Source organism: Brassica napus, chromosome C3 (genome assembly GCF_020379485.1).
Source record: "Brassica napus cultivar Da-Ae chromosome C3, Da-Ae, whole genome shotgun sequence".
NCBI lineage: Eukaryota > Viridiplantae > Streptophyta > Magnoliopsida > Brassicales > Brassicaceae > Brassica > Brassica napus.
The window spans coordinates 17294589-17314991 of NC_063446.1; the positions used below are offsets into that span (position 1 = coordinate 17294589).

Sequence of the window (20403 nt, forward strand, 5' to 3'; positions counted from 1 at the left end):
TACATCAAACTACCAACTGTAGAAGCATATGGAACTCTCGCCATATCTTCCTTCTATCCGTATGTCTTTGGACTCGTTGACTCAATATTAAGTGTGCATCAAGAGGAGTTCTCAACACTTTAGATTGTTCATGTGAAACCGTTTAAGTACATTTTCAATGTATTTTTTTCAGAGACAAGTGACTCAACTTCTCACCTCTATCTTTAACAATTTTCATACCGCGAATCTGTTTCGCATGACCCATATCTTTCATGGTAAATAACACGGCAAGCTACCCTTTCAGCTTTTTAATTTTGTCCATATTTTTTTCCACAATTAACATATCATCCACATACAACAACAAGATGATATAATCATCTTCACCAAACACCTTCACAAATACACAATGGTCTGAATCAATCTATGCATAACCATAATCCCCCATAACTGACATGAACTACATGTACCACTGCCTCAGTACTTGCTTCAATCGTTTTCTTCAAGCAGAAAACCAAATCCTCTATGCCCTTGTACCATGTAGATCTCTTCCTTCAAATCATCATGAAGAAAAGGAGTCTTCACATCCATTTTCTCAACCTCTTGTTTAAGGCTCCCTGCCAATCCAAGCACAACCCGAATGGATGACTTCTTTACAACAGGAGAAATTTTTTTTATCATAATCAATCCCTATCTTTAGGCTGCAAGCTTTCACAACCAATCTAGCCTTGTATCGAGGTGGCAAAGTGGCATCCTCGTGCTTAATTCTGTACACCCATTTATTAAGCAGCGCTTTCTAGCCCTTAGGTAATTCCACCAACTTGAATGTATGATTCTCATCAAAAGAATATATGTCCTCATTCATGGAGACAAACCATATATCATTGTGTTCATCCTCCAAAGCTTTCACAATCTCCCTCATCAATAAGTAACACATACTCACTAGGGTCATACCTTATTGACAGTTCAAAACCTCTCAAATCTTCTAAAAAATAATAGGTTGGTTCTCAGTAGCTGGTGTCTCACCATGATCGTCACCATGATCACCACTACAATCTTGATGTGCGAGAGCATTTTTTCAGAGTGTATCATCTTGAACCTCAACCTCGACCTCACCGTGGACTGATGTAGAAGGAATAGCCTCTGAATCGATCAAACTTTCATAAACCTGAATTGGATTTCTGGATTTGTCAATGCCCTTTATCGTTCGATCTTCCATGAACAAAACATCTCAACTCCTTACGAGCTTATTCTCAACGGATCATAAAACTTGTACCTGAACTCAACTTGACCATAACCAATGAACACACACGCCGTGACTTCATCTCAAGCTTAGATCTCTCATCATAAGAAACAACTTTACCAGTCCAAACTCTCTTTGAATATCACCTCTAATTGAGCACTCTGTAACAAATTTAGCACACGAATAACCATGTTCAATGCTTCTCCCCAAAAAGTCATCGCTAAGCCTGGCTGTGAGATCAAACATCTCATACTCTCAACAATCATTTTGTTCATCCTTTCAGCCGAATCATTCAACTATGAAGTCTTATGTGGCATCAACTGATACCTTATACCATGCTCTTTGCAATAAGCACCAAATAGTCTTGAATACTCGTCACCATTATCACTGCAGATACACTTAATCTGCTTCCCCGTTTGCCTCTCAACTTATGCCACAAAGTTATTGAAGTATAAAGAAATTTATCCTTCGTCCTCATGTCAGAAAACATATTAATAACAAATAAAAACTAAAACACATCGAAAATGTAAAAAATCATCAAAGTTAAACTAAACAAATACGGACAAACCACTAGTATCTATAAAATAAGTAAATAAACAATTGAGTGGCTTTCTAAGAATGGCCATAGGAATATATTTTCATAAATTGAATAATTTTTTACATAGAAAAATTAAAATTTTGGAAATATTAAACAAAATTTAGTATTTTAGAGCTCAGTTGTCGATATTTACAAAAGATAAAAGTTAATCAATATATAAAATCATTTTTTATAAAGTATAAATTTAAAATATTTTATAAAGTGTATATTTATAACATTTTATAAAATACACTTCATATAAAATTGTATTGATAATAATTTGCAAAGACGAGAGTCTCACAGTTGTTGGCAGATTCAATTTGACTTAGTTTCCTTCGTGACCTGTTTTTAAGTAACAGACCCTAAAACATGGTGGATGATCCATGACCATGACCATGCGAACGGAGCGTGATTGACGGCTACAACTCTCTTATTATTTCAAGGCTGTAGATGATCGTAACTCGGGGGGGGGGGGGGGGGGGGGGGGGGGGGTCTCTTCCTTGACGCGGTGGTTGCTTTGTGGTCTAACCGGTTCCTTCTGGATATGATTGCTGGAATACAAATTCTAGAATGTAAAAAACTGAATAATTGTAAAGCATTTGAAAAAACACGCAAAATATTTATACATGAATTTGGATATTGTTATGAAAGATTAGCCGCAAACGTTGAAAAATATAAAAGATGTGGGGCCCGCTGCACTATTTGCACAGTGAATTTCTCTTCTATATAAACGATCGTTTCGATCGATTGTAAACACACAATTCCTTCTTCTTCTAATAACACATCCTCTTTTGTTATCAGTGTTATCTTCTCCTACGGGTATAAAATTTTGCCCTTATTTAAATTTCTTCGATACAATAAAATTCTAGTTTTTTTATAACACGTTATCAGCACGATCACTCTGCGATTCGGTAAAATTTATTTGTATCATTTATACCCTGTTATAATGGTCGGTATACCGCCTCTACTATTATTTATATCATGTTATAATGGCCGGAATACCGCCTATATTATTTATTAGTAATTTAATTAATTTAATGGTCGGCCGAGCCGCCTTATATCCTGTTTATTATTTATTGGTCGGCCGAGCCGCCTTATATCCTGTTTATTATTTATTGGTCGGCTGAGCCGCCTTATATTCTGTTTATTACTAATTGGTCGGCCGAGCTGCCGTATAATTTATTTATTACTCTGCATTGATCGGCTGAGCCGTCCCATGATTTGTTGTCATAACATAAATATTTTATTGTCATAATTTTTCACTTTTATGAAATTTTATAGATTTGATTGACCGTTTAATACGATATTTTCAGACTAATTTTTGGTGCACTCGATTTAACCCCAACGGTCACAAAGAATTTTTTTCAAAAATTTCCCCTTTCTCCAACGGTTATGAACAGTATTTTTTCACCTATAAATACAACTCATTTTCACTCCATTTCATCATCCAAAACATTTCATCTTCTCTCAAAAATTTCAAATCGCTCTCCTCCGATTTTTCATTTCAAGAAAGATGATTCGCGCACTTTTGTTTTTATGTGCCATTTTTATTTGTGTTTCTATTTATGGTTTATTCGTTGGAGAATTTACTCCGAGTGAATTTAAGATGAATATCGGTTTAATTTTCTTTACATCGCTTCTCCTTGTAATTGCTTGTATGATTAATGTAAACGGTTTTTAATTATGAAGTTCTAATAAAATTATTATTTTGTGTTTTAGAATTACAAATGGCAAACATCGAGAAACTCCAGTTCCCGGCCCTGAAAATAACTGGCGAAAATTACGTCGGGTGGGTCACAAACGTGAAACCATATCTGGTGATGAAAAAGATAACCGAAACAATTGTAATCGGTAACAAATCACCACCCGAACATATAGCCGAAGCGATAATCTTCCTGAAGAAGCATTTAGATGAAAGTCTAACGCACGACTATGCAAACGTCGAGGACCCAGCTGAACTGTGGCAAACTTTAAAAGAAAGGTTCGATAACCAGAGACAAATCAACCTTCCTCACGCTCTAGAAGAGTGGAAAAATCTGAGGTTCCAAGATTTTCAAAAGGTTGAGGATTACAATTCCGCTGTCCTGCGGATAGTTGCACTCCTGAAGTATTGTGGTAATCCTGTCTCTGAGGCAGAAATGATGAATAAAACATACATCACTTTCCACAAACAGCTTCACTTCTTACCCGAAATTTACAGAAAATGCGGGTACACGAGATTTTCTGAATTGATGGTTGCGCTCATGTTAGCTGAAAAGAACAATGAGCTCTTAATCAAAAACCACAATTCCCGGCCTACGGGAGCCAAAGCATTCCCTGAAGTGAATGCTACGGCGATAGAAAATTCGGAAAGAAGAAACCATGCCAATCGAGGTCATGGCCGCCGTTTCAACAACAAACGTGGAAAAACTTACAATCCCAAATGGAGGGGATCTAATAAGTGGGTTAGACCCGGGCAAGTTTCCAAGGGTAAAGAAACTCAAGAGGATACCACCCAGAAGCGTGAGACAGTGTGTTACAGATGTGGTTGTAAAGGACATTGGTCCCGTACCTGTCGTACTCCTTCACATCTCTGTAAGTTATATCAAGAGTCCACGAAAGGAAAGGCTAAAGAGGTGAACCTCACGGAAAATGTTGAAGGGACCTCATACCTTGAATCCTCCGACTTCGCTAATGAGCTGGACTAGATTACTCCTGAAGAGAATCGAAATGCCTATGATAAGAGTATTGAATAGTTTTCAGTATTACCATGTATAATTATTATATTTCATGTTTTAAACAAATAATGATGTTTTTAACGTCATCTTATTGTATAATTATTGTGTCTTTTTTTCTTTATATGAATGAATTTTATGTTTCTTTTATATTTATGACAATTTCAGAAATGGATCATAATGCTAATGGAGCAAAATCCAAGAAACGGATTCGTGAAATATGCATACCAGATAGTGGAACAACGCACACTATTCTGAGACAAAAGAGATATTTCTCTAATATAAAACCGACAAGAATTGTCGTCAATACAATATCAGGTCCTGCAGACGTGATTGAAGGAACTGGTAAAGCAAACTTTACTTTACCGAATGGAACAAAATTTTCCATAAATAATGCTCTATATTCTCCAAGTTCTAAAAGGAATTTGTTGAGTTTTAAAGACATATATCTTCACGGATATGATACTCAGTCTGCAACTGAGGATGGAAAGAAATACATGTATGTAACTTCTGAGAAATGTGGCAGAAAACACATATTAGAAAAGTTTCCAGAACTTCCTTCGGGACTACATCATACTTATATCGATGAGATCGAATCAAATCTTTTAGTAAAACAGAACCCAGAAGAGTTCACATTATGGCATGATCGCCTTGGCCATCCAGGCACTACAATGATGCGTAAAATCATAGAAAGTTCACATGGTCATCCACTGAAAATCCAGGAGATTTCTCAAGGGAATAAAATGACATGTGTTGCATGTTCTCTAGGAAAATTGATCGTAAGGCCATCGCCAACCAAAATCGATAAAGAATCACCAAAGTTCCTTGAAAGAATTCAAGGCGATATATGTGGACCTATACACCCACCTTGTGGACCATTCCACTATTTTATGGTATTAATTGACGCATCCAGTAGATGGTCACACGTTTGTCTATTATCATCTCGAAATGTGGCATTTGCGAGATTTCTAACTCAGATAATCAAACTGCGAGCGCAGTTTCCTGATTATACTATTAAAAGAGTTAGACTAGACAACGCTGGTGAATTCACATCCCAAGCATTCAATGACTATTGTATGGTAATGGGAATTGAAGTTGAACATTCGGTTGCTCATGTTCATACGCAAAATGGTTTGGCTGAATCTTTAATTAAGCGTCTGCAATTGATTGCAAGACCATTGATCATGAGATCAAAACTTCCAACCTCTGTATGGGGACATGCCATTTTGCATGCAGAAGCACTCATTCGGATCAGACCGAGTGCATACCATAAGTATTCCCCACTACAGTTAGCGTTTGGTCGAGAACCAAACATTTCCCACTTTAGAATCTTTGGTTGTGCGGTATATGTGCCTGTAGCACCACCACAACGTACAAAGATGGGACCACAAAGAAGATTGGGAATATATGTTGGTTTTGATTCCCCATCAATTATAAGATACCTAGAACCACAGACTGGTGACGTCTTTACAGCACGTTTTGCTGATTGTCATTTTGACGAAAATGTATTCCCAGTTCTAGGGGGAGAAAACAAAAATGTTGGAAGTGATATAAAATGGAGTGTACCATCATTGTTATATCTTGATCCTCCCACTAAAGAGTCAGAACTAGAAGTTCGACGAATTATGCATTTACAGAGTATAGCTAACCAGCTACCTGATGCATTTGTAGATACCAAGACGGTAACTAAATCTCATATACCAGCTGCAAATGCTCCTGCTCGTATCAAAATGCCAAATGAACAAGAAAAGGAGGATGACACACGAGAGCCAAAAACACGCCTGAAGCGTGGTAGACCTGTTGGTTCTAAGGATAAGAATCCTAGGAAACAGAAAAAAGCTGAAATATATGATGCACCCAAAATAGCAGAAAATATTTTGGAGGAAATAAATGATAAGGATTCTGATGAATCAGAGCATCATGAATCAGAGCATCATGAATCGAAAGATAATCATGAGATTTCTATTAATTACATCCATAATAAAAGGATATGGAATAGAAATGAACAAAATGACCTTGATGATGCTTTCTCATATATTGTGTCAAGTGAAATAAATGAAGAAATCGATGATCCATAACCAAAATCTGTCTATGAATGCCAAAAGAGACATGATTGGAAACAATGGAAAAATGCAATACAAGCTGAACTTGATTCGCTTAATAAACGAAAAGTATTTGGATCTATTGTGCTCACACCTGCAGATGTGAGACCAGTTGGGTACAAATGGGTTTTCGTTCGAAAGCGAAATGAGAAAAATGAGATTACGAGATACAAAGCTCGTCTAGTGGCTCAAGGTTTTTCTCAAAGACCTGGAATCGATTATGAAGAAACGTATTCTCCAGTTATGGATGCCATTACATTTAGATTCCTGATGAGTCTAGCAGCTGATAAAAATCTAGAGATGCGTCTCATGGATGTTGTTACAGCTTATCTATATGGATCATTAGATACTGATATCTACATGAAAGTTCCTGATGGATTTAAAATGCCAGAAGCATTAAGTTCCAAACCTAAAGAGTTATGTGCAATAAAATTGCAAAGATCATTATATGGGTTAAAGCAATCTGGACGTATGTGGTATAATCGTCTCAGTGATCATTTAACAAAAGAAGGATATGTGAATGATCCTATATGCCCATGTGTTTTCATCAAGAAAACAATATCCGGATTTGTAATAATCGCGGTATATGTTGATGATCTTAACATTATCGGAACTCAAAAGAGAAATACAAAAGGCATCAGACTATCTCAAAGGAGAATTTGAGATGAAAGATCTAGGACAGACACAGTATTGTCTTGGCCTACAAATAGAACATTCACAAAATGGTATATTTGTGCATCAATCCACATACACTAAAAGAGTGTTGAAACGATTTAACATGGATAAATCAACTCCTCTTAGCACCCCGATGGTCGTTAGGTCACTTAATATTGAAAGTGATCCATTTCGACCACCTGAGGAGAAAGAAGAGATACTTGGTCCGGAAGTACCATATCTAAGTGCAATTGGAGCGCTGATGTACCTTGCAAATTGTACACGGCCTGATATATCATTTGCTGTGAATCTTTTGGCAAGATTCAGCTCATCTCCAACCCGAAGACATTGGAATGGGATCAAACATGTTTTTCGTTACCTCCAAGGGACCATTGATTTAGGCTTATTTTATCCTAAAAGTTCAAAAGGTCAAATGGTTGGTTTTGCAGATGCAGGATATCTTTCAGATCCACACAAAGCCCGATCGCAAACAGGATACGTTTTTACGATCGGAGGCACTGCTATATCTTGGCGTTCCCAGAAACAAACGCTCGTGGCTACTTCTTCAAATCATGCTGAGATCATTGCACTCCATGAAGCAAGTAGAGAATGTGTATGGCTGAGATCAATGAGCCGACACATCTGTTCAAGCAGCGGGATTGGCGAAAATACGGAGCCAACTATTTTATATGAAGATAATGCAGCATGTGTTGCTCAAACAAAGGACGGATATATCAAAAGCGATAGAACGAAGCATATTCATCCGAAGTTCTTCTCATACACTCAAGAGCTCGTGAAGAAGAAAGAGATTGAAGTAAGATATGTCCAATCATGCGACAATGCAGCTGACCTCTTCACAAAATCACTTCCGACTTCGATATTCAGAAAACATGTTCGTAACATTGGAATGCGTCATCAGAAGGATCTATGACTGCTCATTCGAGGGGGAGCTTACGTAGTTGTACTCTTTTTACCTTACTATGGTTTTTCCCATTGGGTTTTCCTAGAAAGGTTTTTAACGAGGCAACATAGACGTTAAGCGAGAGTGGATAGTGACACCGGTCCCCAAGGGGGAGTGTTATGAAAGATTAGCCGCAAACGTTGAAAAATATAAAAGATGTGGGGCCCGCTGCACTATTTGCACAGTGAATTTCTCTTCTATATAAACGATCGTTTCGATCGATTGTAAACACACCATTCCTTCTTCTTCTAATCACACATCCTCTCTTGTTATCAGTGTTATCTTCTCCTACGGGTATAAAATTTTGTCCTTATTTAAATTTCTTCGATACAATAAAATTCTAGTTTTTTATAACAGATATAAACTTCATGTAGTGTGACGTTTACTTGAGATTCCAAAGTTTCGGGATACAACTGAATATGTTTCCATTTCCAATTACTCAAGATCATAACTTATCGAACCTTTTTTTGTGTTGCAACCTCAGACAAAACAAAAAAATGAAAAGAGAAATAAAGGAATCTGAAGGGATTTTCTTGCCTGCATCATTTAGTATGAATGAGAGGAAATTTTTTAATATAAATATATTGACAAATAATGTTATACTAATATAGAATTAATAATAGTTATTATGGAGAAGAGTGGTTGTAAAAAGTTTCAATTAAATCCAAAAAATTACTTGCATTCATGTAGAGGTTTTTAGCTAGAGCATACTTAATAAGGCATTGACCATACAAAATTAAAATTTACTCTATAAAAATCTTCTTAAACTGTAAGATCATCAAATGAGGCCCGAGACTCGAGTGTGGTCCGGTAACTCTTTTCTCCAATACACTTTAATGTAAGACTTTTGAACCTTATTAAGAGTTATCCGCTATGAATAAGTGAATTCGCCTTAATATTACAATGTTAAAACATTGATAGTTTTTATATTTATTTAAATTCTAAAGCTTTACAATTTTTTCAACTCACCTATTTCCTTTTGAGTTTGAAAGGGAAAAGGAATATGGTTCCCGACATTATAATAATGTCGAGACAAGGCTTGCAGACTTTTTAGTCGACTAACTGGCGTTCCTCGACTCGCGATGGGGGCTCACGATGAAAACCCACCGAATTTGATTTTTCCAATATTCAATTTATGGAAAGACGCCTACACGAAACCTATACGAAGGAGCAAACAAACTACTTTTATTTGAGTGCACATGGATCCTCGTCACCATCAGCCTCTTCATAAAACTTTTTGTGTCGAAGAGACGAAGGTTCCCGCGGTTCAGAATGAATAACTCGTGGAACCTTCTACTCTCCTTTATCAGTATCATTTCGTTGGAACTCTTCTTTTTGAGCATATGGGTTGGTTCGAATCAATGTGGAATTATTACCTCACGCTTATTCTATGTTTTCTCCTTGGTTGATGGTAGTCAATATCTGAAAGGAAGCTTAAGGAAAGGCTTTAGTATTCTTTCTTCAAAGGCGTTCCCTGAACAACTACGGCTATATAATCGTGTGGTTTCTGGAAATTTAAAACCCGATCTCCTCCATAAATTCTCCGATTCAAATGGTCCATGTTTGAGCATGATGAATCACTTCATGCCGACCTCTTGCTAATAAAGTTTCCGACCTCATATAAGAATGGAAAACTTGAGCCTAGAAGTCAAGTATCTGCTTGGGATCATATCTTCTTAGAACTATTCTGGATGTACAATTCTATTTTGAACTATATTTCTCATTTAGTACAACTCCGATTTTGACAAGTATATACACTAATGCATAGTTCTTACAGCGATGACATTGTGCTTAGCATTCAGTGTTTCCGATAGATATCTTCGTCGAAAAATTCACCGGGCAACGATCATAGTCCACTTCGTCAAAATCGAGTTCAACAAGTTTTTTCACTTCTTGCCTCTCTACATATTCTATAAATATTGAGATATCCAGAGTCATAAGAGCTGGAATATGAGGAATATAATTCATGCTACCTCGAACAAAAAAAAGCTTTATAGGTGGATTTTGAAAAGAGTTGTACTTGTTCCCAATTTAGTATGGTTTTGCTTTAAGATGAAGTCGAGGGAAGTAATCGGCTTCTCTTGTAGGTTAAAATACATCTATCGAATGAAACTTAATAAAAGTATTAAATTAAATTCAGTTTAGTTATTACACAGTCTAATGCATTTATGATAGTAGAGACTGATGCATCAGAAATAGGGTATGGTGTTATCCTAAAACAAAAAATTTCAAAATCAACAAAAGAGTATATATTTTGTTTTCATTCAGGACACAATTTAACCGACATATATTCCGCACTTTGAAAGTGCGGAACAAAATTAATATTTTGTTTGTTTGCCTAATTGTGTCATACAACACAATGCGGAGAGAGAAAGTTTCAAAATAGCATTGAATGTAATCTTTATTTTTATATGATGGATTTATAATTATATGACATGTTAAAATGTTTTTATTAAATAAAATGACTACTTTTGAAATTTTTAATTTAGAATGAGGTTTAGAAGTATTATGCTTGCATCTACTTTAAATTACATTATGCCATATGTAAAAAAAAGGATCTAATACTAAACTTAAAAATATAGTTTTACCACATATATATATATATATTCAAGCCGAGAAACTATGGAAATGTTTTGGAAAAAAAAAACAGAAAACTTACTACTAGTATATCATAATAAAATATCAATAATATAATAAGTAAACATAATTTTCCAACGGTTTCTTGTATATTTTATAAGACTTTGTGTGGGACATTTTAATAATGACCATAGTAATATATTTTCATAAGTTGAATACTTTTATACATATTTACAAAAAATAATAATAAGACAATTTGGAATAAATTAATCAGAAGTTTAATATTTTAGTACTCAGTTGTCCATATTTCCAGAGGATAAAAGTTATTCAATCTATAACACCAATTCTTTTGTAAAATATATATTTAATTTTTTTATAAATATATATTTGTAAAATTTTATAAAATACACTTCATATACAGATGTATTGTGATATTAATTTACAAAGGCGAGAGTCCACAGTTATTGGCAGATTCAGTTTGACTTACTTTTCCCCCATGAACTTGTTTTTAAGGACAAAACTTAAACCATGGTGGATGAACCACGACCATGCGATCGGAGCGTGATTGACGGCTACATCTCTCTTATAGTTTCAAGGTTGTAGAAGATCGTTACTCTGTTGGTTCTCTTCCATGATGGGGTGGTATCTTTGCGGTCTAACAGGTTCTTTTTGGATAAGATTATAAGACTGAAAATTCTATAATAGAACAAACTGAATATTTTTAAAGAATTTGATAAACACATATTAATACAAGAATTTGGAAATAAAATGAGTTTGCAAAGCCGAGACACTCTTTCCTTAATTCTATAAACTTTTTGTAGTGTGACGTTTACATGACCTTCCAAAGTTTAGGATAGAACTGAATATGTTTTCATCTTCCATCACTGAATAACATAACTTATTGATCCTTTTTGTGTTGTAACTTGTAACCTCAGGCAAAACAAAAAATGAAAAGAGAAAGAAAGGAGTCTGAAGGGATTTTCTTGCTGGCATCATTAGTATTAATGAGAGTAAAATCTTAATCCATATTGAGTATATAGACAATAATGTTATACTAAGACATCATTAATAATATTTAAACCAACTAATAATTGGTCACATCCTCTTGTTATTATGGATATGAGTGGTATAAAAAGGTCTCATTAAATCCGAAAACCTATTTGCATTCACGAGGAGATTTTTTTATCTAGAGCTATTTAATTATGCATTGACCATATACAAAATTAAAATTGACTGTATGAAAATCTTCTTTAGTGTGTAAGCTCATCAACTGAAGCAAGAGACTAGAGTATGGTCTGATACATATTTTCTCCAATACAGTTTAATGCATTTATATAAGACTTTTGAAACTTGTTAAGAGTTATTCGTTATATATAAGAGGATTAACCTTAATTTTAAAGTCCACTTAGTCAAAATCGAGTTCCACCAGTTTTCTCACTTCTGCCTCTCAACATCTTCTATAAAAACATTGAAACAGCAAGAGTCATAACAGCTGGAATAGAGTCCATGCTTCCTCAAATAAAACTGCTTTATAGGTGGCTCTTGAAAAGAGTCAGATATGTTCCCATATTTAGCATGGTTTTGCTTTAGGATGAAGTCGAAGGGAGTTCTTATGGATGTTAGAAATTTCCTAACATGAGGAATTGCCTCCTCTTTGTAGGATAAAATACGTCTATCAAATGTAACTTAATACTCTCCCGTTTTTTATCATACGATGTTTTGGAGTTGGCACATATATATATAGTTTAATAAAATACTTGGATAAGACATACGCTTTGCGCGGATTGAGTTATATTATTAAAATATTAAACATATTGTACTGACAAATTTGTGTATACAAATTTTGATTGTTTATATAATCATCTATATGTTGGACATATACATTTGGATATTTTATTTTACTAACTTATCAGTAAATAAAATTTATATATTTTCGATTTTGAAGTTACACAAATTTTCAGAATATCAGATTTTTACTTTCTTTTTGACAACATAAGATGAAAAAAAATGAAATATTAAAAGACAATTAAAATTGGATTAGGCTTATAATTTAAAATATAATTTGGTTATGGATCACATTAAGACAACATAAAAATTTGTAGCCCGGCTTTTATTATACTTAAGGTCCAAATATAGAAAGATGATGGTAGTATTTGTTTGTAATTGATACTTTGTATAGGATGAAAGTTAGGTTAACATGATATATATCACTAACTATTATGAAAGGTCATTATTAATGTTTTCCTAGACTACGAAAAAAATTAGGCATGTGCCAAAGCTTTTTCTTAGTCTTCAATATAAAATTTTCATAATTTAAGTTCTAAATAATTGGTGTTGCAAGGAAAAAAATTTGATATATAAGTTCGTTTGGTAATAACAAAAAAACTTAATTTATGTATTACTCTTTATATAAATTTCTGTTAGTGAGGAAGACCTGAGAACCTAACAATATTCTTCTTTTTTTCTTCTGTTAACAAAACAATTTTGAATAAATGCATCTCTTTGCTATAAATAAAAAAAAATCAACACTTAAAAAATCATTACTTTCCGATTTACAACAAAAGCATGCAATATTTAGGCCATAATATATAGCAAACTTTGATTTGAATTTATGTCCAAGTAATACGGATTAAGAATATATCTTACACTTTTTAACCTTGAACCATTTAAAGAAAGTTTCATTTAATGAGATCACCGAATATTCATTTAATGAGATCGTTGAATATTGAGTTCATCATATCATATACATTTATGTTTGGATTAATATAAGTTTTCCTAACAATTGGATTTTGGACTTACTAATTTTTCAACTGATTCTTATACTTCCATGTAAGCCAAATTGACATCTCAATTCAGTGATACCTAAGCAATTTTTTTTTAATTAATACAAACTTAAGGTTACAACTTTTTAATGTTTTTCTATTAATATATAGGGGATTTGATTTTGTATAATTTTAAACAAAAAAATATTAAATATCTAACTAATAACAATTCAACTAATTTGAAAACAATCTGCAGAATATACAAAGTCATATTACGTGAGAGTTAATAAATTTTACATTGAAAAACAAAAACGACATGTAACTCGAAACAAAAATATTTTTCTAAAATGTGAATCTAATGAAAGGAGTATATAAAAATCAAAGATGAAAAATGAATGTCGTGTAAAAAATGGATTCTTTTTTGATAACTTTCTTCTGATGCAAGTAATTCTTTCTTTTCTCTATAATTTTTTTATTCCATAATTTAAGATAGAAAAAGCTAAAATATAGGGCCGAAATAGAATCCTTGTCGACCAAAAAGAAGGAAAAATTCATCGAAGGGGACCAGATCTTCCATCAGACTGGCGAATAATTAAAAGGATTAATAAAAAAAAATATGAGTTAGAGAAAAAAAAACAAAAAAGAGGTGTGTGAACAAAGCTCATGCGTATACAATGAAGTTAACTGAAGTTTTGTGGTTCATGCAAATATGAAACTCACGCTAATGTTCATGCTCCTTGCAATATATATACATAAAGCAAACAAACCCATTCAAGCACAAACCAAGTTAACCACAAAAGTAAAAGAAAAATGGGGATAAGAACTATTTGGGCATTATTAATGATGATGATGATAATTGAAGTAGAGTCGAGTCTTCACAGAGTAGGCGGTGGAAAATACAATTGGAAACCCGATGTTAACTTCTCCGATTGGGCCAACCACCAACGCTTCTACTCCGGCGACTGGCTCTGTTAGTTTATATAACATTACTTCATTCTTTTTTTCAATTTCCTAAATTATTTTCTTTGAACAAAAAAAAAATAACCACAAAACCAAATTAATTAGTAGGTCAAATATTTTAAACTTAAGAAATATATACACCATTTCATATTATTTAAGTTTTGAGGGGTCATTATTTTATCTTTTTAAGACTTAGTGTTCAAGATTTAAATCCATTTTAGAGTAATGTTTTTGTATCTGAGGGTTGAGTTTTAGATAATTTATTAAATTCTTTCTTTTAAAATATGATTTATTTTGCTGATTTAGGTGAAAGTTTGGTTGATATCGATTTAGAGTTTGGTTGATATCGATTTAGAGTTTGGTTGGTCCATTTTTTTTATTTGTATATGAATTATGGTAAATTTTAATCTAATTTCTCATCTAAAATTGGTAGATTTTGGGTTCGATCGGACCCGTCACAACATCCTCCAAGTAAACAAGAGTAGCTACGAGCAGTGCATCGATAATGATTTTATATTCAACGTGACAAGAGGAGGACGAGATGTGTTTCAACTTCTTCAACCAAAGCCTTATTACTTTATTTGCGGTAGAGGTTATTGCCTCAAAGGAATGAAGCTCTCCGTTAACGTCCTTCCTCAGCCGCCGCCTTCAACTACGACCGTTCCCATCATTCCCGCCTCAACCGCCAACACTCTCATAATAGACTCAAACGCTTTCACCGCTATTGCTACCACCATTCTCACGGTCTTCATTTATAAAGCTTTATACTTCGACTAGGCTAGGTGGCTATTTCGTTTCTTTGTTGAATTGGATTTTGGTGATATGTGACTATTTCGTTTCTTTTTTTAAATGGATTTTGTTGCTTTAAATTGAAACTAAAGGTCAATTTCTAACATGTTCATTACATTATCTCTTTATGTTCTAGTTGATTAAATCTAGTGAATCATTTTAGATAGAATCTTAGTATTATATAGAGAATATATTGTCTCTCACCTCTTATTGACACGTCATCAGTTCGAATGCTGAGCAGCTGCCACTTGTCATTTCTCCTCTAAACTCTGTCTTTCATTAAATTAAATTTTGTTTCAATCCTTTGAGCCAGACCACGATTTACGTCTTCTTCATTTGCACACCGGAATTTAGGGTTTACCAGTCTCCTCAATCTCCGACATCGGTGCCGTTCACATACACACTCAGACAAACAACAATGGAGTTTGGAGTGACTGGGTTGCTAAAATGGACGGCCTTCAATGGTGTCTTTTTGTCTTCCGTCGTAAGCAAGCGTAATGTTCACAGTTACAGATTCATCTCCTTTATTGCCTTATTAAGGCCATCGACCCACAACAATGCGATCTGTTGCAACTCTGTCTTCTCCAAGGCGGTGTATACAGCTATAAAAATGTTAGCCTTCTTCACTTGATAATCATTCTCTCAATCTGTAAAAACAACAAAGCAAACTTATTTCCTTCTAAAGGCTAACTCCTCTGATCTTAAGTCAGATCGTTGTCCTTCCACCGTTGAGGTCAAGTTGCTCAGATTCTGGGAAGAAGTCAAGCGTGGTGGCGAACTAATCCCCATCCAACCAGTTTAGTAGAAACAATAGCATGTTCGTGGAAAAGAACATAAAACATTCCTGATAGCTTCAGGTCTTCGTTACGCCGAGTGGAGACCAATCTTGAAGCTCAAGACCGGTGGATGCTGTGTGGATCAAAACAAGTATCAATCAGTGAAGATCACAATAAATCAAGAATCAAAGAGACACAATCCTGAATGATTGGGACTCTAACACCCATCGCTCATTGAGAACGAAGAGCACGCCGTAAAGCAACCCAGTTACAAACCCTCTAAACCCTATTCTCTCAATCACTCCAGTAGACAAGCAGAACACAGCCGCGGAGCAGAGGCCGGCGAATCCAGTGGTGGAGACAAATAGTGCGATGCTCAAAGAGACACGAGCGCGGCGGCAGAAGTTTGGATCCGAGAGGTGACGGAGGCCGATGGTGAATTGGAGAGGAGAATCTGAGGTTGGTGAAGATAGGAGAGCGAGTGAGATGGACAAGATGAGCTGTGAGACGTGGATTACGAGGGAAGTGAGGAGGAAGGATATGATGGAAGCAGTGGCGGAGCCCGCACAACCGCCGTTACGCTACATAGGTCGCAGTAATGTCTAGCAATCAAGTTAGCTCTCTAATCACACTACCTCTTCATCAATGCATGTTTTACTTCACCATCAGCCGCATGATTGAGCCTACTTGCAAGCCTGAGGTCAAATCCTTTTCATTTTCACAAACCAGCGCTCATGTACGATCTCTAAGAAACTCTTTTTGATCATGGCCACTGGCGTAGACCAAAGGTGGATTTGACGATCAATACTAGCCCTATGTTGGTTGGAGGTGAGATGCTACGCCATGTTAAGCTTTTTAATATATAGTCTTGAATCTCGATCTAACCTTCTACAGCTTCTTATACTATGTTTTACAAATTCTCTGAGCATCAAACGACGGTCAGTATAGAATGTTGATGATTCTGGTTCCGTATTATATATTTCTGGATTCTGCTGGTTAATAAGTTATGATCTCTGTAGTATGGTCGATGTAAATACAAGGTCGGCTCTCTCTCAACGATACCTCAGGCACTCATTTCTATTTTGACAATGAGTGGCGCAAGCAGTGCTTACCTGCAGATGTAAGCACTCTGATTTTTTCATTAAGAAAAAAACAACATGCAGCTCTAAACTGTCACCTCTTCCTACTGCTAATATTTTGAAAGGTTAGGTTTGTGAGAGTAATGAAGGACCATAAGAGGTTGGAAAGCTGCTACCATGTCTAATGGAGAAAGAGCTACTGTGTATGATTCAGTTGAGGACCATCGCCCATGTTGATGCCAGTAACACTGGAGAGGAAGAAATAGATAAAAAGGCGGGAAGTTCTGCAAAGAAGATACGCAAATACTACACAGTCTAAATCAGGAGGGATTGCATCGCTGGGCACTCTCACCGTTATGTTGCATTGCAGGCTTTTTCAATTTTCACATTACCAATAACTACAACAACTTCTCTCACTGAGAACCATGTTCCGGGTTTTATATTTTTATGCGTATTTCGAATTTCAACTAGACTCTGCATTCTCAAGCTGATAAATTTACTTCATTTTCTTGCATATTCTTTACTTTTGGGTATAATGACGCATGAACTATTTCTTGGCCCTAATTTTTTCATATATTTATTACTCTCATTACGTGTTGAACTCCATTAAGTCAAACCATATATATTAACAATACATCAAATACTCCATAAATAATCTTTGGATTTTTAATGTAAAAACCCCTCAAATATGTTTCATTCGGGTATAAACCCCTCAATTAATGATTCAACGTATAAACTCCTCAATTCAGTTTGTCTAACGAATTGATCCCTACCGTTAACTGTACTGTTTAACACTACGGAGTGTTTTGATTGTTTTGTAAACTATATGATATCTTAATAAAACAACACAACATTAACTTCAAACAGCAAGTAGTTTAAGCTCACGACTTATAACCTCTCTAAATCCCTACAATGTTCTAAAAATCCCCAAATTATTAAGACACAGAGATGACGAACCCTAGTTTCTCAGATTGAGAGATTTTTGAGTTTCAATTGTGAGGTTCAAGACAGGGTGAATTCGACAGAAGCTTAGATCCAATGGGAGGTTCTACCCATTGGAGTCCTAAAAACACATATATGTATATGCACATACACATATATGTGTTTTTGTTTTTAGGAAATGGATAGAACCTCCCATTGGAGGTGCTCTTAGAGACTCCTTTTGTGTTTAGTGTGTCCTGTGTCAAAATTGCAAAACAAAGAGTCAAGGAATCGTGAGGCAAACAGAATTATCTCAGCTTATTTGAGCTTAAGGTCATTAGAACCTTTTTTTGGTGTTTCATTTTGTCTCGGCTAAAGGTCATTTGAGCCTTTTTTAGGTGTTTCGTTTTGATATTAAGACTTATAGATGTTATGAACTGTGTCTTCACTTCTCTCCTGCAATTGAAATCTTTGGACAGGTTTGGTCACTTTTACAGTTCTTGTGATCTTGTACACAACAACATATAGGCTGTAGTGAAAGATGATTCATTTGCATACATACAAGGTTTCAAGCTCATGTTCTCTTTAGAGTACTGAATAGCAATAATTTTGTTTTCTAACATATATGTCTTAGTAGTTAACGATCGACATAAGCAAATGTTAAAAAAAAACAAAACAAAAACAAAAACTATCGACATAAAACACACAAACCACTTGAGCATAACAAGATTTACGGTCGCAAACGAGAAGAAGCAGCATGAGATGAAAAAAAAAAAAAAAAAAAAAAAAAAAGCAGCATGAGATGAATGTTGCCATATCAAACTCGTTTGGGTTCGGTGGACATAACTCAGTCATCGCTTTCTCTGCCTTCAAACCCTGATTTCTTTAGACCCTTTAGATCCTCTGCTCCATCTGTTAGATGACCACCATCTTCTTCTTCGTCGCTTCTTGGTTTACAAGTTTGAGCTCTTACTTCCTTTAAGCTTTTTGTTCTTATTGATCATTGTTATTTTTTGTCAACTCATTTGGTCATTGAGGTGTTGAGAATTAAGATTTTGCTTCTACAAACTCTGTACGGAATGTTGTATCTTAGTTTGTTTTATATTTTCCTAATTTTATAAACAGAAACAATAATTTATAGCAAAAACAGAAAATAAGAAAAAGATATATGAAAGCCGTGATGTTTTTCGGTCATTTAGTGAAATGCTGCGTTTTATACTTAACGACAAATCACAGTTTTTAACGTTATTGTAGTTGGAGGTGTTGATTTGTTAAAAACACTGACTCGAGGGGTATATACATTAAGTCATTAATTGACGGGTTCTACCTGAATGAAACATACTTGAGGGGTTTTTAAAAAACTCATAATCTTTATAGCTAACAATACATCAAATAGTTATGATTTTCTGTAAACTTTGGAGTTTTTTTGGTTTAGCCTAAATTTTGGTGGTCAAAAAAGAAAACAATTGCGGAATTCACTATTTTCACAATTTTGTTGATGTGAGTTTGAAGAAACATATAAAAAAACAAAAATATAATTTTTCTCAAATACACATAAATATTTTTATGCTGCTTACTTATTTTTTAAAAATAATAAATTGGCTTTTCTTTTCGAATTGTTTAAATATTAAACTTAAGAAGAAATGTATTAAAATCTATTAAATTAAAAAAAATAAAATAGTTATATTTTATGAATTGTTTTAATATAGTAACAAATATATACTTTTTTAAATAGTAAAATTAGTAGTAAAAATTATAATAAACTAATTTTTCATTAAAAATATATTAATAAATCACTAAAATTTCATTAAAAATTAAAATATATTTGTTACTTTTCACTGAGTTACTGTTCACGAAGTTACTGTTCAATGATTTACTATTTAGTTTAACAATGTCATTTTTCCAGAATCCTCTTGAAGTCTCTTGAACTCTTTTGAACTCCATGGAACTGTCTAGGGTCAATAAATATATATAAATATATATATTATGTAATTAATATATATATTATAAAATAATATGTAATTAATTATAAGAACTATATTATATCATCCATATATATATTGACATTAAAATGGTTGGTACGGTTAAGAAAAAGCACACGGTTAATGTAATCTAAAACGTAATTTCAAAATAAACATGTGAAAAGAAAGGAATTAATTATTTTGTGTCGAAGATAGAAATTTTAGAATTTTCAAATTTCCAACAGAAAAATAAAAAATAAGGATAAAAGTAATAATAATAATAATAATTAAATGATCACTAAATTATTAGGTATCATGTAAGGTAAAGCTGGAAATCAGTCTAAAGGCATA

At 34.2% G+C, this 20403-nt stretch overlaps 2 protein-coding genes across 12 annotated transcripts; both read left to right on the forward strand.

The window, feature by feature from the left end:
* The first annotated feature begins 2668 nt into the window (after window positions 1–2668).
* On the forward strand, window positions 2669–4534 carry LOC125584387. The gene is made up of 2 exons (XM_048752773.1): window positions 2669–2707; window positions 3516–4534. Exon 2 carries the CDS (start codon window positions 3524–3526, stop codon window positions 4481–4483), a length of 960 nt encoding a protein of 319 aa, XP_048608730.1. The 5' UTR covers window positions 2669–2707; window positions 3516–3523; the 3' UTR covers window positions 4484–4534.
* Window positions 4535–14333: 9799 nt separating this feature from the next.
* LOC106385745 (lamin-like protein) lies at window positions 14334–17674 on the forward strand. Of its 11 annotated transcripts, none has more exons than XM_048752780.1 (5): window positions 14334–14536; window positions 14960–16919; window positions 16986–17029; window positions 17111–17211; window positions 17301–17674. In XM_048752780.1, the coding sequence occupies exons 1-2, from the start codon at window positions 14377–14379 to the stop codon at window positions 15301–15303; spliced, it is 504 nt and encodes a 167-aa protein (XP_048608737.1). In that variant the 5' UTR covers window positions 14334–14376; the 3' UTR covers window positions 15304–16919; window positions 16986–17029; window positions 17111–17211; window positions 17301–17674. The 11 variants fall into 11 exon arrangements, with proteins under 11 accessions (XP_048608737.1, XP_048608740.1, XP_048608738.1 ...); XM_048752783.1 differs by lacking the exon at window positions 16986–17029 and having other exon boundaries at window positions 14960–16704; window positions 16821–16919; XM_048752781.1 differs by having other exon boundaries at window positions 14960–17029; window positions 17296–17674.
* The last annotated feature ends 2729 nt before the right edge of the window (window positions 17675–20403 follow it).

Bases quoted from the DNA above. Each gene is read 5' to 3' on its own strand.
- LOC125584387 (XM_048752773.1), top strand. From the start codon at position 3,524: ATGGCAAACATCGAGAAACTCCAGTTCCCGGCCCTGAAAATAACTGGC.
- LOC106385745 (XM_048752775.1), top strand. From the start codon at position 14,377: ATGGGGATAAGAACTATTTGGGCATTATTAATGATGATGATGATAATT. The intron at 14,537-14,959 runs GTTAGTTTATAT...TAAAATTGGTAG, and splicing joins CTACTCCGGCGACTGGCTCT to ATTTTGGGTTCGATCGGACC.